Here is a 22,378-nt window from a genome sequence, read left to right on the forward strand (position 1 = left end):
TGAAAATCATGTGTGTTCCAGAAAGAGAGAAACCCCAAGCACACAAATGGTTGGAAAAGGGAAAAAGGGTGTGCAACCAAATATGAAGGAGGGGTGCCAATATTGCTGCTGCACATGTCCTTTTCATATTAGTATGCTTGCCATGCGACAATGTGAAAAATACAATTCACTTCCCTTAAAATAAATTAATACTAAGGAAATATTACCATGACATTCTGTATTTACAACAAGTGCAATATATTTACTAAAATACACACAAACAGAAATAAAATCGATCTTTGCGTTCAACAAATTTAAACTGAAAATATTCAATTTGTCAGTTTTACAAAAGCTGTGTGCTGCATTGCAGTCAAAGTAAGTCCCTTTGTTAATGTGTTAATGCATACATACGATATGTGGCCATCGTTTAAAGAATTGTTTTTTAAGGTGTACAATTTTAAAAGAGTGTAGATCTGAACATAATCCCAGTCAGCTTTGGCTAGTGTAGTGTAAACTTTAACATTTAAAACTTCCAATATTACAAAGGGGTGTAATGAAAAGTCCTGATAACCATAGTTAACATCAATAAATATAACTGACATTAGAATACACTGTCAATTACAAGATTGGTGTCAACTCTTAAAACTTGCATAACAGTGACTTCCACATGCCACCCACACTCACAAAAAGTAGACAAAAAGATAACAAATCATATTACAAAAGACAATCACAAAAGGCAACAACCTCACAAAATGGTGATGGGGACATCCACCCAGTAGGACCATCCCCGCCATCATATCCAACATGAAGAGGCATCACATATTTGAAAAAGGCAAACCGCAGGAGGCAAGATAGAGTTGACACCTCTGCTGAAACTAAAGGACCACAGAGGTCTAAGAGATGGATGGAAGAGAGTCACCACAACATGGTGTTGAGAGAGAGAGAGAGAGAGAGAGAGAGAGAGAGAGAGAGAGAGAGAGAGAGAGAGAGAGAGACAGAGAAAGAATGAGTGAGTGTGTGTGAGAGAGAATGAGGGATTGTGGAAGAGGCGGACAAAGGCCTGGAAGGCCGCAATCTCCTCACAGTCAGACCTTGAAAAGAAATAGTGAAAAACAGCCCACCTTTGTACATCCCCCCCTCCTTATTTCAGCCTCATGGGCTGCCTGTCCACTGTCCTCCTCCTCTTCCCTTTAAACAGGGGTTCTGTTTTGCAAAAGCATAGTGACATTTTGCATTATAGTAGTACAGTTTAGCCTTTAATTTTCCCATAATAAAGTCCTTCCCGCACCTAGATGCAGTGTTATATAGGGGTTTTGGGGAGAATGGTTAAGGGGTGGGGGGGGTGTCCCCCTCCTCTCTCTGGATGTCTGTTGTCTTCATGAAGGTTGGGAGTCCTACCACTGTTCCCAGCTGAAGTCATCCCCACCGCCGAATATCAAGAAGAAGCCCAGGATGGTGAGGAAGATGACCGTGTTTCCAGCCAAAACCAGCCCACAGGCGCCCCACTGAATCTAGTTCACATAAGTAGCGTTGCATGAGAAAAGAAGAGAAGAAAAGAGAAACAATATTATTATATGTTTATGTGCAGTATGCTGTATATGAAGACCTCTTTTTCAAAACGCTGTAAAAGCAATTTCAATACATTTTTCATATATTTGTTTAAAATCTGATTGTAAGACAGTATCAGGAAAATTGGGACTGGTTTAATGCTATCTGATATTTCCATAAAATAATTAAAACATTAAAAATACTGATTTTTCTACCATCCACCATATGAACAACCACAAATGCTTCTTACAAGCTTTCTACTCGGGGAGTCAAAGAGACTGTCAAACCTCTGCTACAAGACCAACTGACCATCAGGCAATAGGCAATGTGTCTTTCTCAAATGCAAGGCCAGTGTCCTTCCAAGTGTATCAGCCTAATTAGGCACGCCCAGTGATTGGATACCATTTATTAGTCATACCAATAGTCATTGGATATTCTGTAGAGTTCACCAAAAAGTATCCAATCACTGGGCGTGACTAATTAGGCTGATACACTTGGAAGGACACTGGCCTTGCATTTGAGAAAGACCCAATGTGTCTAGCGACTTTGAGTGTCATGAAAAGCGCTATATAAAGCCTATGTATTATAATTATTATTTATCATTAAGCTGCAACTCCCTCTGTGTGTGCCTACGTGTATAACCCTAACCCCCAAGTACTGAAAGAAAGACACATGCTAAGTTTTAAGTAGCATTTGGATGAGGTATAAAGTACCAAGATTGAAGTTTGATCAAACCTTTTAACAAACTAGATTTATTTGTAAGAAAAATGGCAGTTAAGTGTAGCCTGGCGTCGCCATCCTATGTACTCCACCTAAAGAGTCAACAGTCGCTCTCGCCCAGGCTAAGTTAAGTGTAGGCCTACTGGATTTTCTTTGCTGTGTAGTACTAACAAACATATCTGCTATATCCATGTCCTCAAGATCTCTCTACTTTTCTGGCAATCCGTTTGACTCCCAGAATAGAAAAGCTGCAAGAAACACTCCAGGTGCCCAGTAGTTCAGTGCAGCGATGTTCCTCCCACTTGCAGATAAGGGCCCCTGTGAGTGAAGTCTTGAAATACGTTTTTTTTTTACACAGCTACACTGCTGTGAACTATATTTAAATAAGTAAGGTTGCAAGTGTCTGATCCCTACTATTGTTTGTAGCATCTGTTGTTGCATCTGCATAACATTTTTGTATGGACAAAATATCTATATTTTCCTGATAGACAGCACTGCTTTTAAACGCGCTTTTAGATTCAATTCAATTCAATTCAATTCATTCTTTATTTTACATACTTTGATTTACTGCTCTTTTTGTGTGTGTCTAGTGTTCTCACCAATGACATTTTCATTTTGTAACACTTTATTTTACTTTATCAATGGGTTCTGAACAGTTAGATTTCTTGGGCCAAATCCAATTTCAATGTCCCAGAGACGTTTGAATGTCCTGCAAATGTCACGTTGATATTCCCAATATTGTAAAACAATGTTGACATACTCAATACTCTTCTCACTATAATCAGCACCCTTAGGCATTTATGCCCTCAATAGCTCACTGGCACGGGGTGGCATGAAATTCACAACATTCGACGGCGGTCAACTTTAAACACGTAAAATGAATAAGTACTGATAATAACACACATACCACACTGTTGTGAGCGAGGACCATTGGTAGACCAAAAGCAGACACCACGATGCCACTTGTCAGGAAGAGCGACAGCTCGCGACATGCATTGCTGCCAGAGTCTGTATCTTCACTCACTCTCCGGGCAATGAAGTGAGGGATGGGAGACAGGACGTAGAAGATGAGGACGAAAAATGGCCAGTACACCCTGTGGAATATACAACAGAACAACTGTACTTCTTGACGACATAATACACGAATGCACACACACATATATAAAAAAAAACATTTCACCCCAAACCTTTCCCATCAATGCTATTTTAAAACTGTAACTGTGTATGAATTATGCCCACTGTTGTAGGTTTCTTAGGAAAATACACAGATCGGTCCATCCATAATAATTTAGCAGCAATTGCCTGAAAATGAGCTGGAACCTTACCAACAAGGAGAGAGATCTTACTCAAACACAGCAGAATACAATAATAAAAAATACAGTTCTGATACACAACAATGTATAGCCTAACAGCTGTAACATCTAGGTTCAGTTACCACTGATGTGCTCCAACTTTTACTTACCCATACTGTTCCAACACACAGCTCAACAACAGGAATGTTAAACCGATTGCCCCGCTGAATGATAGCCCAACCAATGCTAGAAAACACAAAACAAAAAAAAGAGATATCTTCTGCAGTATGGTTGTATATGTCACGATTTTTTTTAAAGAATAGATTAAACAGAGATGTAGAAATCTGAATTGTGCATTTTGAATTATGTGCTGCCCCCTAGAGGACATAAGATGAAAATGCAGCACATTGCATGTTAACCTTGGAACTTGTTGCCTTACACTCAAACTTAAACTGTGGAAAGTGTTTTGACACCGTTGTTTTAATTCGTTTTATTTGATGATTATGAGGATGATGGTGATGATGATGATGATGATGAGCACTGATAAAGATGGCTATTGTTGATCATCTTTACCTAGGGACTTTGACTGGATTTTTTTAGGACGTTAAATTGGCAAAGGTCTTGTGGAAAGGATTTTCTTGGAAACAAAGCTAAATCATCAAGAACGTAGCGACAAACGTAGCCTTAACTTCAGCATGAATTGTGTGCGCCCTGATTGTTTTGAGTTGTCGTGTGACGACGTTATTCCATAAAAAATAACTTGACACATTAACGTAGTAGACAACAATCCTAATGCAGAGACAACCCATCTACTATACGTTAGTTACGAACAAAGCACATGGTCGACACAAAAGTTCAAGAATCACATATTTACCTTTAATCCCCGCCATATTTCGTAATTTCTACCAGTTTCTTTTCTTTGTGCGAACACAGTTCACAATCCACTTCCTATTTCCTCCTTTTCGTAGTGTTCCACCAGCTGATGTCCTTAAAGAAACAGCCACAGAAACCAAGTGAAGTGAACCTCTGTGGTAGCTTCGGAACCCCAGCTGCTTGTGCTAAATTAGCCTACTTAATGCATTCCACGTTTAGTCTACGATACAGAACAACATTGTCTGTTATTAATGATTGATAATCAACGTGAAGTTATTGTAAGATGCAGCCTTGTTATGCAGCCTTGTCGTGCGTAATTTTGTGCGTAAAATTGTAAATAATTTGGATTCGGAGAGGGTAAAAAAAATCTTAGGTCTACTGGTTTTTAATGTCAATAGAACATTCTAATAGTGACAAATATATAATATCCCAAATATATGTGTACAAAAGACAGACACTTAATCCAAAGTAATAGTCCTATTTTCCTTATTGTGATGTTGAGCAAACTAGACACCACAGCCAATCAGCGGCGACAGTGTACACGGGGGCGGAGTCATACTGTCAGACTTTACGGGAATCGACATAATCACAAACCTGTTTTCCTGGACGTGTTCTTAGGAAAATACAGCAGAGACAGTGCTGTAAAAGACGTTATTGTAAAAAAAGATAAACTTTGGGATTTTGTCCGAACATCTTCTAAGTGTAAAAATCGTCGAGACTCCTATTCTAGTCCATATTCGGGACAGGCAGTGGACTGTCTTCCAGTTACTGGTGAGTTTAGTTTCGTTTCTTCGTTATGTTTCATCATCATGTCCAGTAAGGCCTTAAGGTTTGACGTCGTATATTAGGAGATAATGGCAATGAAATGTTTAGATGTCCAGATCATGGTTAAACCATTTTCGTGAAGAAATACTATAATGTGTCATTGCGCATAACATAACAATCCCTTCGTTCAAGTTGATGGCTTGTATCATGTGAGGATAGAAAACTTACTGTCATGCAGCAAGCAGATTTCTTTTTGGGACATTACATCTGTTTGTGGTCCTCCTAGACCAGAGGTCATCGATATAATTGTTATTTGGATGGGGTTGATTTTATGTTTGAAGGAATGTAACAATATCCCTACGATAATGACAAGTATAAAATGATGCTGCGCTGTCTGCATGTTCAGTCTGTGTGCTCTTGTAGGCCTACAGTAATTCTCTATGCCATCCTCAGGTGAGGCTGGTGTTGAACAGGGGAGTGCCATGGAATTAGGCAGGCAACTCTTGGCAAAGATGAGAAAAAAGAAAAAGACTGACCACACATGTTTACTTGGGCCAAAAGGCCTAGAAGTCCACTTTTACACTCCTGCCAGCCAGCCTCTGATCAAGTTCAGAGGTTGCCACACTGTCGAGGAGTTGTGCATCGAGTGTGCTAAACAGTTTGGTGAGTTATTCTATGAAATACATGCAGATCTAGCTTACTGTATTTGGATTTTATCTTAACATTACTCACAAAATTGCTGAGCGGTAGTAACATAATGATCCAAGTGCGGAACTTCCTTGTTCAGTGTGCACGATGATAATACTATATGCCCAGTGTTAGTTCCTCATACCACTTCATTGCAATCACAATGAACAGCCTAAGGATGGCACCACTGTTTGTTTGCAGGGATTTCGCCCCTCTGCCAAAGTTTGTACGCTCTGTATGATGAGGAAAAGGCTATGTGGTACCCTCCAAATCACCAATTCAAAGCCGATGGAGCCAGTCAGAAGCTGTACTATCGGCAAAGGTATCCCAACTATGAAGTCGAAGTGTCGATACATTGAGAATAGTCTAATAGGGGTTCTTACTTACAGTACACTGAACGTACAGTGAGATATTCACCAATATTTTCTCGGCACCTCAGGTTTTACTTCGCCAACTGGCATGGTTTGCATCAGAATAAGCAGGCGATCACTAGGCATTGCCTGAAGCAGATGCCTCCAACTGGCACCGCCATCCTGGATGCCCCCTCCCTGGCGTACCTCTATGCACAGGTTTGACATCACTCACTGAATCAACTCAGCACACGTGTCATTCATGGGCACATGTAGATGACAACAAATGCCGATATGGTAGTATTTTGTCTGAATGTAGAGTTTCGGGTCAAGAGGTTTACCAGTTGTGAAACATGAGGAGCAGCAGTGGAAGAGGATGATCCATTTTTGGGAAAAGAGACCTGCACAGGGGCATCTCTGAGTAAATGACAGGATATCTTAGCTTGCTTAGATCATAAGTTCACCCCTTAGTGCAGAGCCTATGTTATCATCGTACTTTCACTAAAACTGTAATAACTATGTCTTAATCTGTTACTTAAGGCTCTCAGTACAGCAATGTTGTTATGATGTAGTTCAGTATTCTCAGCAAATATTGAATAGGCCCGTCGAATACGCTCAGTAAGAGGCTACACATCTTTAAAGACAGACAATACCCTGCTGCTCACTTAACATACATACCCTACAATCTCCCTTAACAGAGCCAGCATGACTTTGTCCATGGTATGGCCCCAGTGCGCTCTGCACAGGACATCGCAGACGGCCGCAACATTGAGAATGAGTGTCTTGGGATGGCTGTGCTGTCCGTCTCCCATGACTCCATAGACAGAGAGAACTCAGATATAGCCTCTCCTGCTCTGAAAATAAGGTGAGACTGTGGCACCACTCAAACAAACTTTTACATTTACATTCCCACACATGTACAATGCATGACTAAAGCATGATATCATCAACTACATTTAACAAAACAACTAAAATAATGGATGATCTAAAATGATTTATTAAAGTTAATTCATTCATGTTTTTACCATTGACAATTTCAGCTACAAAAGACACATTCCAGAATCATTGAAACAGTCCATCAGTCAGCGCAACCTCTTCATCCGGCTTCGCATATCTAACGTCTTCAAGAGGTTCTTTGAGCAGTTCAGCAAGATGACAGTGAAGGAGAGGGCAGTGACCCAGCTGGACTTGAAGCTGAAGTACATTGCCACTCTAGAAACCCTCACAGAAGCATTCGGCTCTGAACTGTTTGAGCCCGTCTCTCTCAGGACCTCGGACGGCAAGGGCAATGCAGAGGGCCAACCTCTCAAACAGCCCATTCGTTACCAGGTGCTTGTGTCGGGGACAGTCGGCATTCAGTGGCGCCTGAAGCCAGCTGAGGTAAGAGGTGGTAGATGGAAGTGTTTATATCAGAGAGAGTAGAGAGAGAAAGGTTCCATTGGCCCATTGTTTCCTGTTTCTATTATTGGGGGGGAAATCCCCCTTTAGGCAGACCTAGGCAGACCTGAGGACTGTTCTATTCAATGCTTGGAGCATTATGACACGCCCCTTTAGGCAGACCGGAACCTGGTCACATTAGGTGCCCATAGAAACCTATTATGTTGGCATATCTCTGTACTTAAAGAATCTCTGGTTTATATGTCACAGACAGTGGGGCTTGCCCTACGTGGGCAGGAACTGCTCATTCGTGTTACCCAGCAACTACAGAAAATGTAAGCTGGCATGTCAACAAAATCTAGCAATTCCCTGCTGCATAGTACTCCCAAACATCTATTCCCGTTTACAAATGAAGAGTTCAGATGCAAAACCCTCTAAGTGCCATTTCAGAAAATAATCTTAATTCATTTTTATTTAATACAAAGCTATCAAAATTGCATATTTTTTTATTTTATTTATGTAAAATGTAATATTTGTTTATTTATGTAATATAACTATTTATATGTATTATCAAATACATGAATGTAAACCAAACCAACAACAGGGTTCTCTAAAAATATAGAAGTGCAGGTCTTCAGAAATGGAGTTAGGGGGTTTTGCATCTGAACTCTTCAAATGTTTCTGAAATGTTCCAATGTCTGTGGAATGTCTTTTTTTTTAACTATGTACATTTCATTTCATTCATAGAGTGAAATGCTGCTGAAGGAGAAATTTGACTCAAAGAAGAACAAAAAGGAATGTCTCTTGAAAAAAGAGAAGGTCAAAGACGACCAGGGCTGGACCCTTTTCTCTGACTTCTATGAGATTACTCACATTATCATCCAAGAGTCATTAGTCACCATTCATAAGCGGGATCACAAAGAGATGGTATGTACTATATTGCTTTTATTTAAAATATGGAATTCAACCATGTGTTTCTAATTCAGCGATATTGAACATTACTTTAATCCCAGCTTTTACTATACAGCTGGCAGCATGTCGTATATCATTGTTAGTTTATTTTTTTTTAAATCGCCATCTTTAATATAATGCTTCACGTTTGTAAGTTTGTGTTTCGGTTTTGTGTACATTTGCAGGAACTCGACTTGGAGAAGCATGAGAAGGCATTGTCTTTTACCACACTGGTGGATGGGTACTTCCGGCTTACAGCAGATGCGCATCACTTCCTGTGCAGAGAGGTTGCCCCGCCTTCGGTGGAGCTGAACATTCTTGAGGGATGTCACGGGCCAATCTGGTAAAGATAACCCAACGCTGCTTCAGACTATAAACTAAGAACTTACTTTTCTATTTAGGTATTTAAGGTTTCATTGTTAAAACAAGGCTTTCTTAAATGGTTGACTTGTACCCTTTAACTGCAACTGTAGACACAGTATTCAGTAAATTGTGCCAAATATAATATGTGAATGATTGTCCCTTTTTGTTGATCACAGTACGGAGTATGCCATCCATAAGCTCCAAGGAGAGGGTGCACGCAAGGGCAACTACGTGCTGCGCTGGAGCAGCACTGACAATGAGCACATCCTCCTGACCATAGCCTGCAGTGAGGTAGGGGGCAGTCTGGCAGCTCAAGCTAAGCCAGTGTTTCTAAGTTATGAGAGATTAATATACTTTGATATTTACGTAATATATTTACAGAGTCAAGTACCTCATGTCACCAACACTATCACCAACAGTGTCACCAACACTATCCATATTTGAATCATGCATACTGCAGATGTTGAACCTGTGTAGCTGTACATTAGCTTACATACATGTGAAAATTATGCAAAGGTTCCAAAGATACTACAATAAAGACTGTCAGACCAAGGAGTGCAGATTTTGAAGATGTGTGAAGTCAATATGAAGTTCAAAATCAAATAACAGTCCCTGCAAAATCATTAACATGTTTTGACTTTGTATAATACGATGTGCTGTCCATTTCATGTTGTATTTCAAAGGACTCAGAGAGGAAAAAAAGCTACAAGAACTTCCAGATAACGAAAGACGGTGACATGTTTGTGCTGGACGGCACAGAGATGCGTCACGGCAGCCTGAGGGTGCTGATGGATCAGCTGGAGGGCCAGCAGCTGCGCTCAGACAGCATCACCCTGCAGCTCACCAGGGGCTTCCCACCCGAGCCCAAAGGTACCTGACAATACGCAAAGTGCATGAAAGTCCTTGTGCATAACCCTTCAGCTGTCCAGGTGCAGGTGTAAGGCAGGAAAAGGTGATCAATAGGAAAAGTGAATTAAACACTGCACACTGGATACTGTGTGACTGGAAAAAGAACAGTATCCAGTGTGCAGTGTTTAATGAACTTTTCATATTGTACCTGACAACACCCCTGGCCTGAGATTTCATCTCATCACACATATTGTTCTTCCTCTGGGCCACACACAGTATATTTTTTTGTGATTCACTTTTTATTGGTTTTTACACAAATAAATTTAAAAAAATTAAACAAAGACAAACACTGAACATCCACAAGTGAACAGGGAAGACTACAGGTAGATACTGACTAACAAAGCTATACAGTACACTATACAGTATATAACATAATGACTATTTGTATTCACTATATACAGTATAGTAATGACTATTACGGTACTATACACATTTGTACATCACTGAATGTTGAAATATCCTCATAAACGAAAACAGAGAAGTAAAGAAATAAAACAGAAAAATAGAAAAACAGAAAAGAAAAAAACACGAGCTTACTGTAGAATGTCTAAATAAGCCCCCCAAATGTTCATATGTGTTCATACTATCTTACCTCAATACGCCTTTGGTTTATCATTTTCTAGAGATTTCAAACCTGCTAATTGCAACAAGAGCACATGAAGAAGAAAACATCAGCAACAATCTAGTGTTCCACAAAATTCTGAAAGAGGACTTAATTCAGGTAATTGTAACAGTACAGTTAGTGTTGCTCCTATTGTGTGTGTGTGTGTGTGTGTGTGTGTGTGTGTGTGTGTGTGTGTGTGTGTGTGTGTGTGTGTGTGTGTTGTGTGTGTGTGTGTAGGGGTTCTGTGAGTGTGTGTGTTTGGTTGAAAATGAACGCGTGAGGCTGTTTTCATGTAAGTGTGTGTACAGAACAGTAGATGTGACGTATTCATGTACTATGTGTGCCTCACTGCTGTGTTAGTTCAATTGCTTCAGCAGCACCACATTGTTTGTTTCTGTCAAACAGAAGGAGCATATGGGCAATGGAACCAAAACCAGCATCTATGGAGGAGTTCTGAAGGTGTACGAGGAGGACGACTGCCTTAGCAACCAGGAGGTGAAGGTGGTCCTGAAGGTGCTGAACGCTGGACACAGGGACACTATGTCTGTGAGTAGCCTCCTGCCTGGTCCGCAATTCACCCATCATCACTCCAGTGGTGTAGTCTACTTTTTTGAGATGGGTATACTGTCTATTTGAGCATTTTTGTGGTGGGTATACTGTGCTATCCTATACTGAATCAATCAATTTTAGGTGGGTATACTGAAATCCCTGAAATTTTAAGCTGGGTATACTGCATATACTGTACCTGCGTTCTACCTAGACTACACCACTGCATTACTCATCTCTCTTTATGTGTGACACACAAAACAGAGTTGTATAAACTACAAGTAGAAGTGCTCTTACATATGTAATTACGACACTTTTAGTATGATGTATGGTGTATATGGTGTACTTGACAGACCTTTTTAATATTTATTTTTCTTCAAAATGCTACTATTACCATGTCAGAACGCTATAAAGGACTTTTTTAGGAAAAGCACAAAAGCACAACAATACCTCTTAATGTATGTCCTCTACAAGTCTTCTGTTGTCCAGTCTTGCACTTTAAATGTCTGTATGAGCACTGTCTATGTCCATACTGTCTTAAGTCCATGTATAAGTACTGTCTATGTCTATACTGTCTATGTCCTTACCTAGATTAGTCTATGTCTGTATGGGAAAGCAAGAAATGTAATTTCAAATTCTTTGTATGACCAGTGCATGTAAAGAAATTGACAATAAAACCTACTTGACCTACTTGACTTGACTTGACTTGATGATATTACAAGGTTGAAATGGTTACATTTGTAAGAGTACTTCTTCTTCATACAACTCTGTAAAAGATGTCCTTGTTTGGGTATTTCTCACAACAGTGTTACAAATGGCTAATGAGGTGTTTCCTGTTTCTGTACAACTAACAGGATTTCTTGGAAACAGTTAGTATGATGCGTCAGGTTTCTCACAGACACATTGCTCTGCTGTATGGGATATGCATCCGGAACCAGGACAGTAAGTAACACGTAACTATTAATTAGTCTTTTACTACTTATTGATGCTGATCAGCCTTTGAAACCTCTGTGTTTGGCCGGGGTTCGATTCCCACCCCTGGTCATTTCCCAATCCTTCCCAGTCTCTCTCATCCATCTCGTTTCCTGTTATCTCCCACTGTCCTGTCTGAAAAATAATAAAATCCCCCCCACAGACACAGAAAACAGATGTTATTTCACAGACACTGCACACACTTTCAATGTGCTGTATTTATTACTGATGTGATTTTTTTGTGTTTTCAATGTGTGATTTCATGCTGTCAGACCCAACTGTTTTGTGCTCTCTGTAACAGTACTCATGGTGGAGGAGTTTCTGCAGTATGGGCCCGTTGATATCTTCATGAGCAAAAACAGCTCCAGCCTCACGCCCGACTGGAAGTTTCAAGTGGCCAAGCAACTCGCTAGTGCCCTAAGCTACCTGGTAAGCTTGCTCACGACATCACCAATCCAAAATGTTTCCCAATGATGTATGATTAATCTACTTTTACATGCTGGCAAGCAACATCTAAAGCAAATGAGGTGTTGGGAAATTGACTGAGTCACACATTATTTTAGAGAAACAGAATAAAGACAAGGAAAGGATCACATCCCTGGAAAAGTTCTGCGTACTGTATTTCTCATGCAGCAGTACTGTATGGTTTTTTTTATAGGAGGATAAGAAGCTGGTCCATGGGTTTGTGTGTGCCAAGAACATTTTGTTGGCCAGAGATGGTGTGGAGAGAAGCCTTCCCTTCATGAAGCTCAGTGGCCCGGGAGTCCCCAGCACCTCTCTGTCAAGAGAAGGTAACTGAAAAGCACACATCCCACACACACAGTAGCAAAGTTTCATAACATTAATACTCATACCCTGTCCTTCTTTTTATAATTAAAATGCATACAGTGTATTTATGGGTTCAGCTCTTCCTTTAACAGATCATAGCCTGTTAAGTAGATGGAGTTAGTCCACATGAAAGGCCATAGTGATCAGCAGTAATAATAACACCGCTCTCGTCACACAAACCACATACCCTCTACAATTCAACCTTAAAACGGGCTGTCAAAACTACCGTCACACACGCATTCTGTTATTGACTCATCTGACTTCCTGTACCTCTAAAACGCAGGAAGTGTAAACTCTATAGTGGTGAGCATTGCTTGCTTCTGGGATAACTGTGGCTTTACAAGAAAACCATGACTAATGTAGATGTATATCAAGACTGACACATGTAGAGACTTGTGAGTCTGCCTCTGCCCATTTTGTGGCCCTACAGTGAGCTGTTTATGGCGTTTTGATATAACTAGAAGCACTCAGAGAGCACAGACCTCCACCAAGGAAGCTGCTTGATAGAACATTTGACTATTACACCCTATTTTCATTTTAAGTCTTTCTGCCTTCTTTTTGTGGAGTTAGAAACTGCAATATTTTGCCCTGTCCCGCAATTCAATTTGTGGTCACTAGGGGCGTCTAGATTTATAGGCCAGCAATGGTGAGGAATCTTTAAAAAGTTCCTGGTTCCGGTTTGTGATCCGGACCACCACCAGATTTTAATCACTTGTCCCTTGGGTCATTACTAACAACTCCACAAAGTTTCGTCCAAATCAGTTGATTAGTTTTTGAGTTATGCTGCTGACAAACAAACAGACAGACAGACAGAGAGTTAACAAACCAACACGACCGAAAACATTACCTCCTTGGCGGAGATAACTAGTGCTCAAAGCCATGTGTGCCTGTGATGTGGGCCAGAATGAAACTCGAGGAGCGTACTGTCCCGCGCCCACCACTTCCTCTCTTTAATCTCTCTCTCTCGATTTCTCCTTCTTTCGCTCTCACTCCGCCCCCACTTCTCTCTGTCTCGGTGTGTCTCTGCCTGTACATTTCTCTCTGTCTGTGAAGAGCGGCTGGACCGTATCCCATGGATAGCCCCCGAGTGTGTGGAGCACCAGCAGGTGGTGAATATGGCGGCTGACAAGTGGGGCTTTGGCATCACCATGTGGGAGATCTGTCACAACGGGGAACGGCCCCTCAAGGGCAAGACGCTCATTGAGGTATGGGCATTGGTCATAATGTCTAGTGTGGAATTATTCTTTTGTCAGTTTGTGGCTGAAACAGTTTGTGTGGTAATTCTTGTCGCTGTAATTGTCTCACAGCTTCTCTGTCACTCTTGAAAGTTACATAACCACTGGCTCAGCCCTCGCAATGTCCAGTGTCATCTGTGCAAATCACAGATTTGTTATATGTTGGTACAGTTGGGGACTGCATAAAATGGCTCAAATAGTCTTGGAAGATCCTCTTAAAGTCAATCGGTTGCCTTTTCTAGACAACACTGTGAAACACATTGCATACCCATACAAAAAATAAATATCTCAAACTTACAAAAAGATAAGTCTTAAACAGCGCAATGCACATACTGTAACAGGGACCCATTTTTCATTGTCTCCATATAGACTTGAAATTACCTATTGAACTACTTTGTAAGTTGTATTTTGTTTTTCATATGTGTTTTTCATTGTCTCCATATAGACTTGAAATTACCTATTGAACTACTTTGTAAGTTGTATTTTGTTTTTCATATGTGTTTTTCATATGTGGTCCTTTCCACACCCTGTATGTCTGAGCAGAAGGAGCGCTTCTATGCAGCCAAAGGCCAGCTGGTGAGCAACCAGGCCAGCCAGTTGGCAGACCTCATGACCAAGTGCATGAACTACGAGCCCAAACAGAGGCCGTCCGCCAGAGATCTGTCCAGGGATCTGTCTTGGATAGAGATGAAAGGTTCGCTTTTTGATGAACTGTTTGATGTAGGATTGGTGTGGTGTTACAGTTTACTACAGTGTGTATGGATTTTGTGCTCATAACGTTTTGTATCTTGCAACCCATAGTACCATTTGAAAGCAGTATTCATTGGCATTTATGTTTTGCATTAGTTTGTTTTTGTATTATCTTGTGTGTGGAATTACAATGTGTGATGCACATGAATGGTATCCAAATGCATGCCCAATGTGTACAAATCAAATTGTCCTATTTTATTCCACATTCACAGATCCTACCATAGTAACACAAGAGATGCCAGGGGTGCTTGACCCAACTGTGTTCGATAAGAGATTCCTGAAAAAGATCAGAGATTTGGGAGAGGTATGTACTTTCACAAATACCAACCACCAATACAACACTGAAATAAATGGAATAGTAGGTCTTTCTACAGTACATCAGCCATATTGTGACACGTTAAAGTCTTTTGGAGATCATCCAATGGCAGCAGTCAATGTGTGTGTGTGCACGTGGGGTTCTAACAGTGGCCTCGTTTACATGAGACATTTGATTCAAAATTAACTCAATTCAATTCTGAATAAAGCTTATTCTGCTTTGAAAATGTCATGAAAACTCCGAATGAAATGAAAGTAATTCAGTGTAAAATTGACGTGTTTATTCGGAATTATTAATTGGGAATTATACATTCGGAATTAAAAACGTCATGTAAGCGTGGCCAATCTGGTGTTTGTGTCAGGGCCACTTTGGCAAGGTGGAGCTGTGTTTGTACGACCCGCATGACGACCACACGGGAGAGCAGGTGGCCGTGAAGTCCCTGAAGACGGAGGGCGAGAGCGGCGAGGGCGTCAACCTGCTGCAGGAGATCAACACCATGCGGGAACTCTACCACCAGAACATCGTCAAGTACAAAGGAGTGTGCACCGAGGGAGGTCAGTCATATAGCAGGATGCTTTCTGGCATATTTACACTGTACATGTTAAGTTGTTAAATGTTGTGAGCCTACCTGGGGCCTATAATAAGGTGTGGTAACACTTTATAATAATGTTCCTTAGTAAAGACTCAGTAAATAATTAACTAATGATTAATAAAACATTAACAAATGTTTTTATTATTAACTAAGCTTTATTAATGCTTTATAAAATACACAAATGATATATTTGTGTAATAGACTACAAATGATATATTCAAGATTTTACACACCTTATAACAGACTATTTTATTCATTTACAAGCAACTTGTAAATGTTTGATAAATATGAAATATTAACATAACATTTCCTAGTCATTTACAAGCATTTGTTTACATTTCCTAATCATTTACAAACGTTTGTTAATGTTTTGTTCATCAATAGTGAATTATTTATTAAGTCTTTATAATGCTTTTTTGCATCCATTATTCTAAAGTGTTACCTAAGAATCTGGCTCAGGAGTAAAGCAGGTTGACTTAAGAGGTAAATCATCTATCTAATAGCAAAGCCTGGAGTCTTCATTTTTAAGGCTCTACTTTTTAAGACAATGAGGACTCCAAGCTCTTCTATTAGATGTAAAGCTAATAGAAAAGCAACTTGGCATTACAGATGACTCAGATTCCAGCAGATACATATAATTGATTCCCCGTTTTATATCACCCCAAAAAAAAAAACGTTGTGAACATTTATGCTCATCTGTTTAATATCTCAGGAGGACAAATCTTCAAGCTGATCATGGAGTACCTGCCTATGGGCAGTCTAAAGGACTTCATGCACAACCACCGGCTTCAGATCAGCCACAAACATCAGCTTCTCTACGCCAAACAAATATGTGAGGTACAGTATTACACAATAATTAAAATTATTTATTGATGTAGATGAACATGTATTATTTTGAACATATAGTATTTATCACACAGTGATAAAATATCATACATCATATAAAATATCATATACTTGTTAGCTGTTATTACCTCAGCCAAGGAGGTTATGGTATGGTCTGAGTTTGTACAAATATTACTGTAACATTTGTAAAACATATTAACTATTAATTTATTTTCAACAGGGAATGGTTTATTTGGGGTCACAAAACTACATCCACCGGGATCTGGCAGCACGTAATGTGTTGGTGGAAAGTGCAAATCTGGTTAAGATAGGGGACTTTGGACTAACCAAGAGCATCAAAAACACTACGGCAAACTACTACAGGGTCAGAGAAGAACAAGACAGTCCAATATATTGGTAAGAACACAGTCACAGTCAAGAACAGTATGTGTATCCATTTAATATAGACAGCAGTCACTGGACCTATTTTTAACATGCCATTACTGTAGTAGGTTCTGAATATTTCATCACTACATTTTGTGTAATCAAACTATTGTAGGAATAGTATAGAGAGGATTTGCTTCATGTGCCCATTTTCTCTCCTTTACTGTAGGTATGCACCCGAGTGCCTAGTGGATCGCAAGTTCTTCACAGCGTCTGATGTGTGGTCTTTTGGAGTTACTCTCTTCGAGATCATGACCTATTGTGCAGTGAAGCAGAGCCCTCCAGTAGTAAGCATTTCTCTTTAAAGACATACAATAATTAAGAGCAATATTAAATAATAGGCCATGCGCATATTTTGTTGTGCAACAAATATGCAGTGTTGGCTAACAACACTCTCTCTCTCTGCCAAACAGATGTATTCACAGATAATTGGCCCTGCCATCGGTCAGATGGTCATGACCAGACTGGTGGAGAACCTGCAGAAGGGACGAAGACTACCCTGTCCAGCAGCCTGCCCTGGCACAGTACGAAAATAACACTTAAGTCTTCCTCTATTGATCTGTCTGACTGTCTGTCTGTCTGTCTGTCTATCTCTCACTGGTTCGTTCGTGATGCTTTTGCTAGGCAGCGCACATGCGCACTTTGCCAGTTTGATGCATTGTGGTTAGAAAATTCTAAATAGAATGCATCAAACTGGCAAAGTGCACATGCAAACAAACCCTATCTATCTATCTATCTATCTATCTATCTATCTATCTATCTATCTATCTATCTATCTATCTATCTATCTATCTATCTATCTATCTATTAGTGTCTATCTATCTATTAGTGTAACACTTGCATTATAATTGCATTCCTTGACCAAGCAGATAGTTCTGTGTAACCTATGTGCCCCATTGCCTCCACACCAGGTCTACACCCTGATGAAGAGGTGCTGGGAGCTGGAGCCTCAGGACCGCATCGACTTCCAAGGCCTCATCAGAGAGTTAGATATACTCCTGTCCCAACTGGACCAACCGCTGAGCCCCTGAGAACTCCAGCGGAGCAAGACAAGAGCATTGAACATGGTCAACGAGCCTGAAGCAATACAGTAACCACAGCAGTCATTTTTTAAAAGTCACACAATAAATGTAGCATAAATGAAGTTTTTTAGACAGTTATAAAGTTACCACAGTATGATTTACCATTGACAGAGGTGTCAGTCACAGCGTTAGAAAGTTGAAAAAAAACAGCTCTTGCCTGTTTTGATCATTCCAAATCTAAACCAGATTATTCTAAGTACACACAGATGACCAGGCTGGTAATATCAGCCAATTGGTGAGCTCGCTCGTGTGGCGGCCATTGGAAGAGAGGATCACATGGCAGGGTTTTTACTTGATGAGGCTATATGAATGACAACTCTGGCCATATAGTATATTGTACGTATGTAATGTGTCCGTATATGTCCTTTCAAATGTAATATGACATTTTGGCCTGTCAGGCTGAAAAACTTTTTTTATACATATACTATATTTTTTCCCCCAAAATAGAGAGAGATGTGTGAGTGTGAGGTGGAGTGCTAAAGAACTCTACGAGTGTAAGTGAGGGGATGTTTACAAAGCACGTGTGTGCATGTCATTTAGTCACAGATTATGTAACATCACCATGCACTTTATTTTCCAACCAATGTACTTTTTTGCTTTCATAGTATACAATAATTGAAAAAAGTAGTATTTTTTAACCCAGTATCATACCAATTTGCCCTCTGTCACTGTAATCTATCGTAATAAATTGACAGAATTTGCCATGGAGTCTAATGTTTTAATTGCTTGGAAGGGGGTGTTTATTTATAGAAATTGATGCCTGTTAAAATTTCAGGCAGTGCCTAGTTGCTCTCCCTTATCAAATTCCTCCACCATGATATGAATGCAACCATGTGATGGCATGCCAGTATTCTGTGTCTGCTGCAGGATTAGTAGTCATCTAGATGCTCCAATGATAAGGAGTGTGTCCATGCCACCAGCATATCCACCTCTGACTCCATGTCTGCGGCCGGATGTTGAGCACTGGTAGGGGGTGCAGACAGGCCGTCCCTCCAGAGGTCTGATGGAGGAAAGAATAAAGGAATAAATATTCTTAGGTTCAAAAGGGGGTTGGTTAACACTACACAATGGCTACGTTTGCATGACGTATTTAATTCCGAATTAATGATTCGGAATGAAATAGTTCCGTCAAGTTTACTTTGATCTTTCATTTAATTCAGAATTGTGAAGTGTTTACATGACGTTTTCAACGTGGAATTAAGCTTTATTCAGAATTAAAGTTATCTCAAGTAAACATAGCCTCACAGATCGGAATGACCGTGCAAAGCAATATGGGATTTCCCAGGCTAGGGTCCCAGCAGGAAAACTTTGGGGACCACTGAATTAGGCACAGGGTCTGGTTCCCCGGTGCCACTAAAACCATCAAGAAACATTTTCATTTATGGTAAACTATAAGCCCCTGACTCCACAATCAAAAGAAAAGATTTAGAGGATGCTGAACTTTTTTGTCGCATGGCACAATTACCGGTAATATCAAGAACCTTCTATTAAATTTCTTCTAGAGCCAGTCCTTTGATGTACTGTAACTTTTCCTTATGCAAAAAGTACCTGCTTTGCTATAAAGCTTGTATAACTTCATCATGTGTTGAATCTGCTTAAGTCTGTGCCGTCGTTTCTCTGTCCTTGGTGGCTTTGCTTTTACTATTCCGTACATCATGTCGTTGATGCTGCAGATTAGAAAAACACAAAACACATCTGGAAATGGATTGGGAATGCCTTGGACTCCTTTCAGTTGGACTGCATTGACTGATCTTATCATTGTTAACATATTACCGCTAAAATCAGTTGGCTCTGTGTGCTGCTGCGGAAAAGGGAAATCAATGCATTGGGAGCATAATAATTGTGTGTGTGTCATAATCTACATAGCACATAAAGATAATCAAAGATAAGCCTACCTGTCAGAACATGCTTCAGTTAAAGGTATTGACGCAAGGGATCGTGATCCAGAGTTCTCAAAAAGAACTTGGGCAGTACTGACTTGTTGCCCCAGTGCTAGGATAAAATGTGAACACATTACAAATTGTGTTCAGAAATTAGTGGTGTCACCAATAATTGATTTGGCAATCCAATGCAATGCGGGGCATGGGCGATCCAATTCAATGCGGCAAGTTCCAGAATCGACGCTGCAATTTTTTAAAGTTTCAATTACTTCCGTTGATATTTCGGGAGCAAATGAATGTTAAATTAAATAAAAGAACTTCAAAGCATTGAAAACTGCAAGACTGATACAGAAAACAGCCAATAAATTGTTGCTCAGTATCTGACCACTTGTATTGCCTCATCATGACTGAAGAAACATTTGCTTTGCCTTCAGTAGAAATGTAATGCATTGCAATGCATTGTAGAATTGAATCGGATCGAATCGAATCGCTACCTCCCGAATCGTAATCGAATCAAATCGTGAGGGCAGTGCCAATGCACACCACTATCAGAAATATATGACAAACTGCACAAATTATTACAAAATGAATACATTTACACCGCAATTGTTGGGTGAAATGTAATTATTACATTTGGTCCAGCTGTGTGGTCTTACTACATAATTGTTACAGCGCAACATATTTAAAGTAGGCTGGCTATAGACATTTATTATATAGGCCTAGCTTGAAAATAGTTATTGTGTCAACCAGATTGAGAGAGTAGGCAAACTTTTTGCTCAAGAAACATCTGAGATAGAACAGTATGGCACATTTATTACATCGTTGTTTGTAATTATGCTACTTGACAATAACAATTTGCAACCTTGTCATACTTAAAAAGAAAAAAAGAAGCTTCCATACATTCATTTGTCATCAGAGTTCTTGCTTTGCTAGTAGCTAGTTTTGTCCATGCCTGTAGATACTCCTCAAAAGGGATCCTCTTGACAATCCTGTGAATGACATGAACCAACAGTCGGCCCCAACATTCTGAACACCTTTGTCCAAAGACACCCACCGGTGGAAATGGCCCTAATATAATGACAGACTCTCACCTGTCACGGTGCAAATGTTGACTGGTGTCTCCCTCAGTCACTGGGTATAAGGTAAGGCACAATGGTTAATTTGTCAACACATCCATGAAAAACAAAATAGAATGAATAGTCATGTCATGTCATCTTCATACCAAGGCATGTCTGTTTCAGCTTTTGACTGGTTTTGACACACTGCTCAACCACTTTCCTGTAGATGTGCGGTTTATTCATTAACATCTCAGCAGCTTCCACATTTACAGGGTTGTCCAAAATAGGGTGGGCAAGCACAAACTATATTAGACACAAAAGATCATAAGCTTACGGAACACAACCATCATATGAAAGCATGTGTTAATTCTATCCATCCATCTACTACATAGTCCTATAGCTGTCCAAAAATAATTTTAAAGTGTTCTTAGTGCAACTCAGGTCATTTTTTTTTGTAAATGTCCTACCTGTGTATGCAGTAAGATGCTGAACACAGTATTGGGATCCCATTCCTTTCCAGCCAGAGGGAAGTTGACACACACCTCTCCTGTGTCTCTGTCCACTTCAAAGACAGGGCTCGTGAATAAGAAAGTGTTCTCGTGATACAAATCAATAGGGCTTATTTGTTTAACTGCATGCTTACCATTAGGGTGAAAAGGAACAGTGCAGAAAACGACATATGGTTGCTGGTTGGGCTGCTCATGGAAATACAATGATAGACTCAATACGCCACCTAGTGCCGGAAATGAAACATTGCTCTGGTTAATATCCAGCTCAGCGAGGTCTTTACCCAGAATAAATAAACAATTAAGAAGTTGGTTTGAGACAGTGCCTTCCCAGATCGTGTCTTTTGGTCCTGTGATAATTGCATTCCATTCAAGTTGATTGCCTCTGACTGGATATGCTTCTATACCCAGTCGACATTTTAGAGATTCCTGTTGGAAATGTAATTTAGGCTATTATTTAGGGCTACGGATGGATATTACTGTATAGCTGATCAAAATCTCAAAACAGTTCCATTTTCGGTAGGCGTATCACTTACAGATAGCGTTTGGACCGCGCAGTTCGCCTGTCCTTCGGGCGGTGAAGCCGTAGAGCGCATTGAAGTAGCCTAGCTAAGTCTAAAATACCGTATAAGTTTAACATAATACCTAGGCCTACCATAGCCTACCAACCTAACATCCTACCATGGAATACTACCAGTTACCCCAAAAGCCGTGTGTACTGTTGTTGTCAAGCAACAGTTCTTTAATATGCGCGCGTGTCTCCACAACTTTTACCAGCGCTCATCCATGGATGAGCAGCGGTATTATGGCACAGCCTCAGGACCGTAGGCTGTCCGTCCTTACACAAGTAAAGGGAGGCACTGAAATAATTGTAACATCTACCACATATCTAGTAGCTTATGTGGTGTATGCCTATGTTTCAGAGA

At 40.2% G+C, this 22,378-nt stretch overlaps 3 protein-coding genes across 3 annotated transcripts; 1 reads left to right on the forward strand and 2 right to left on the reverse strand.

Annotated features, from left to right (window-relative positions):
• Positions 1-200: 200 nt before the first annotated feature.
• LOC134465795 (leptin receptor gene-related protein-like) lies at positions 201-4,788 on the reverse strand. Its single transcript, XM_063219671.1, has 4 exons — positions 4,414-4,788; positions 3,710-3,785; positions 3,155-3,341; positions 201-1,490 (listed from the first exon to the last, which is right to left on the reverse strand). The coding sequence occupies exons 1-4, from the start codon at positions 4,427-4,429 to the stop codon at positions 1,374-1,376; spliced, it is 396 nt and encodes a 131-aa protein (XP_063075741.1). The 5' UTR covers positions 4,430-4,788; the 3' UTR covers positions 201-1,373.
• Positions 4,789-4,970: 182 nt separating this feature from the next.
• Positions 4,971-18,422, forward strand: LOC134465796 (tyrosine-protein kinase JAK1-like). Its single transcript, XM_063219672.1, has 24 exons — positions 4,971-5,183; positions 5,631-5,840; positions 6,066-6,186; positions 6,304-6,433; positions 6,913-7,079; positions 7,255-7,594; positions 8,339-8,518; positions 8,728-8,885; positions 9,082-9,196; positions 9,589-9,775; positions 10,438-10,535; positions 10,824-10,964; positions 11,819-11,906; positions 12,238-12,365; positions 12,595-12,727; positions 13,818-13,969; positions 14,543-14,693; positions 14,962-15,053; positions 15,427-15,619; positions 16,370-16,494; positions 16,724-16,899; positions 17,096-17,213; positions 17,340-17,450; positions 17,838-18,422. Exons 2-24 carry the CDS (start codon positions 5,660-5,662, stop codon positions 17,955-17,957), a joined length of 3,405 nt encoding a protein of 1,134 aa, XP_063075742.1. The 5' UTR covers positions 4,971-5,183; positions 5,631-5,659; the 3' UTR covers positions 17,958-18,422.
• Positions 18,423-18,719: 297 nt separating this feature from the next.
• On the reverse strand, positions 18,720-22,151 carry LOC134465797 (ubiquitin-conjugating enzyme E2 U-like). Its single transcript, XM_063219673.1, has 10 exons — positions 21,989-22,151; positions 21,779-21,881; positions 21,590-21,679; positions 21,414-21,508; positions 21,111-21,249; positions 20,980-21,019; positions 20,789-20,877; positions 19,904-20,000; positions 19,557-19,675; positions 18,720-19,008 (listed from the first exon to the last, which is right to left on the reverse strand). Exons 1-10 carry the CDS (start codon positions 22,046-22,048, stop codon positions 18,878-18,880), a joined length of 963 nt encoding a protein of 320 aa, XP_063075743.1. The 5' UTR covers positions 22,049-22,151; the 3' UTR covers positions 18,720-18,877.
• Positions 22,152-22,378: the final 227 nt, after the last annotated feature.

This window comes from Engraulis encrasicolus, chromosome 16 (genome assembly GCF_034702125.1).
Source record: "Engraulis encrasicolus isolate BLACKSEA-1 chromosome 16, IST_EnEncr_1.0, whole genome shotgun sequence".
NCBI lineage: Eukaryota > Metazoa > Chordata > Actinopteri > Clupeiformes > Engraulidae > Engraulis > Engraulis encrasicolus.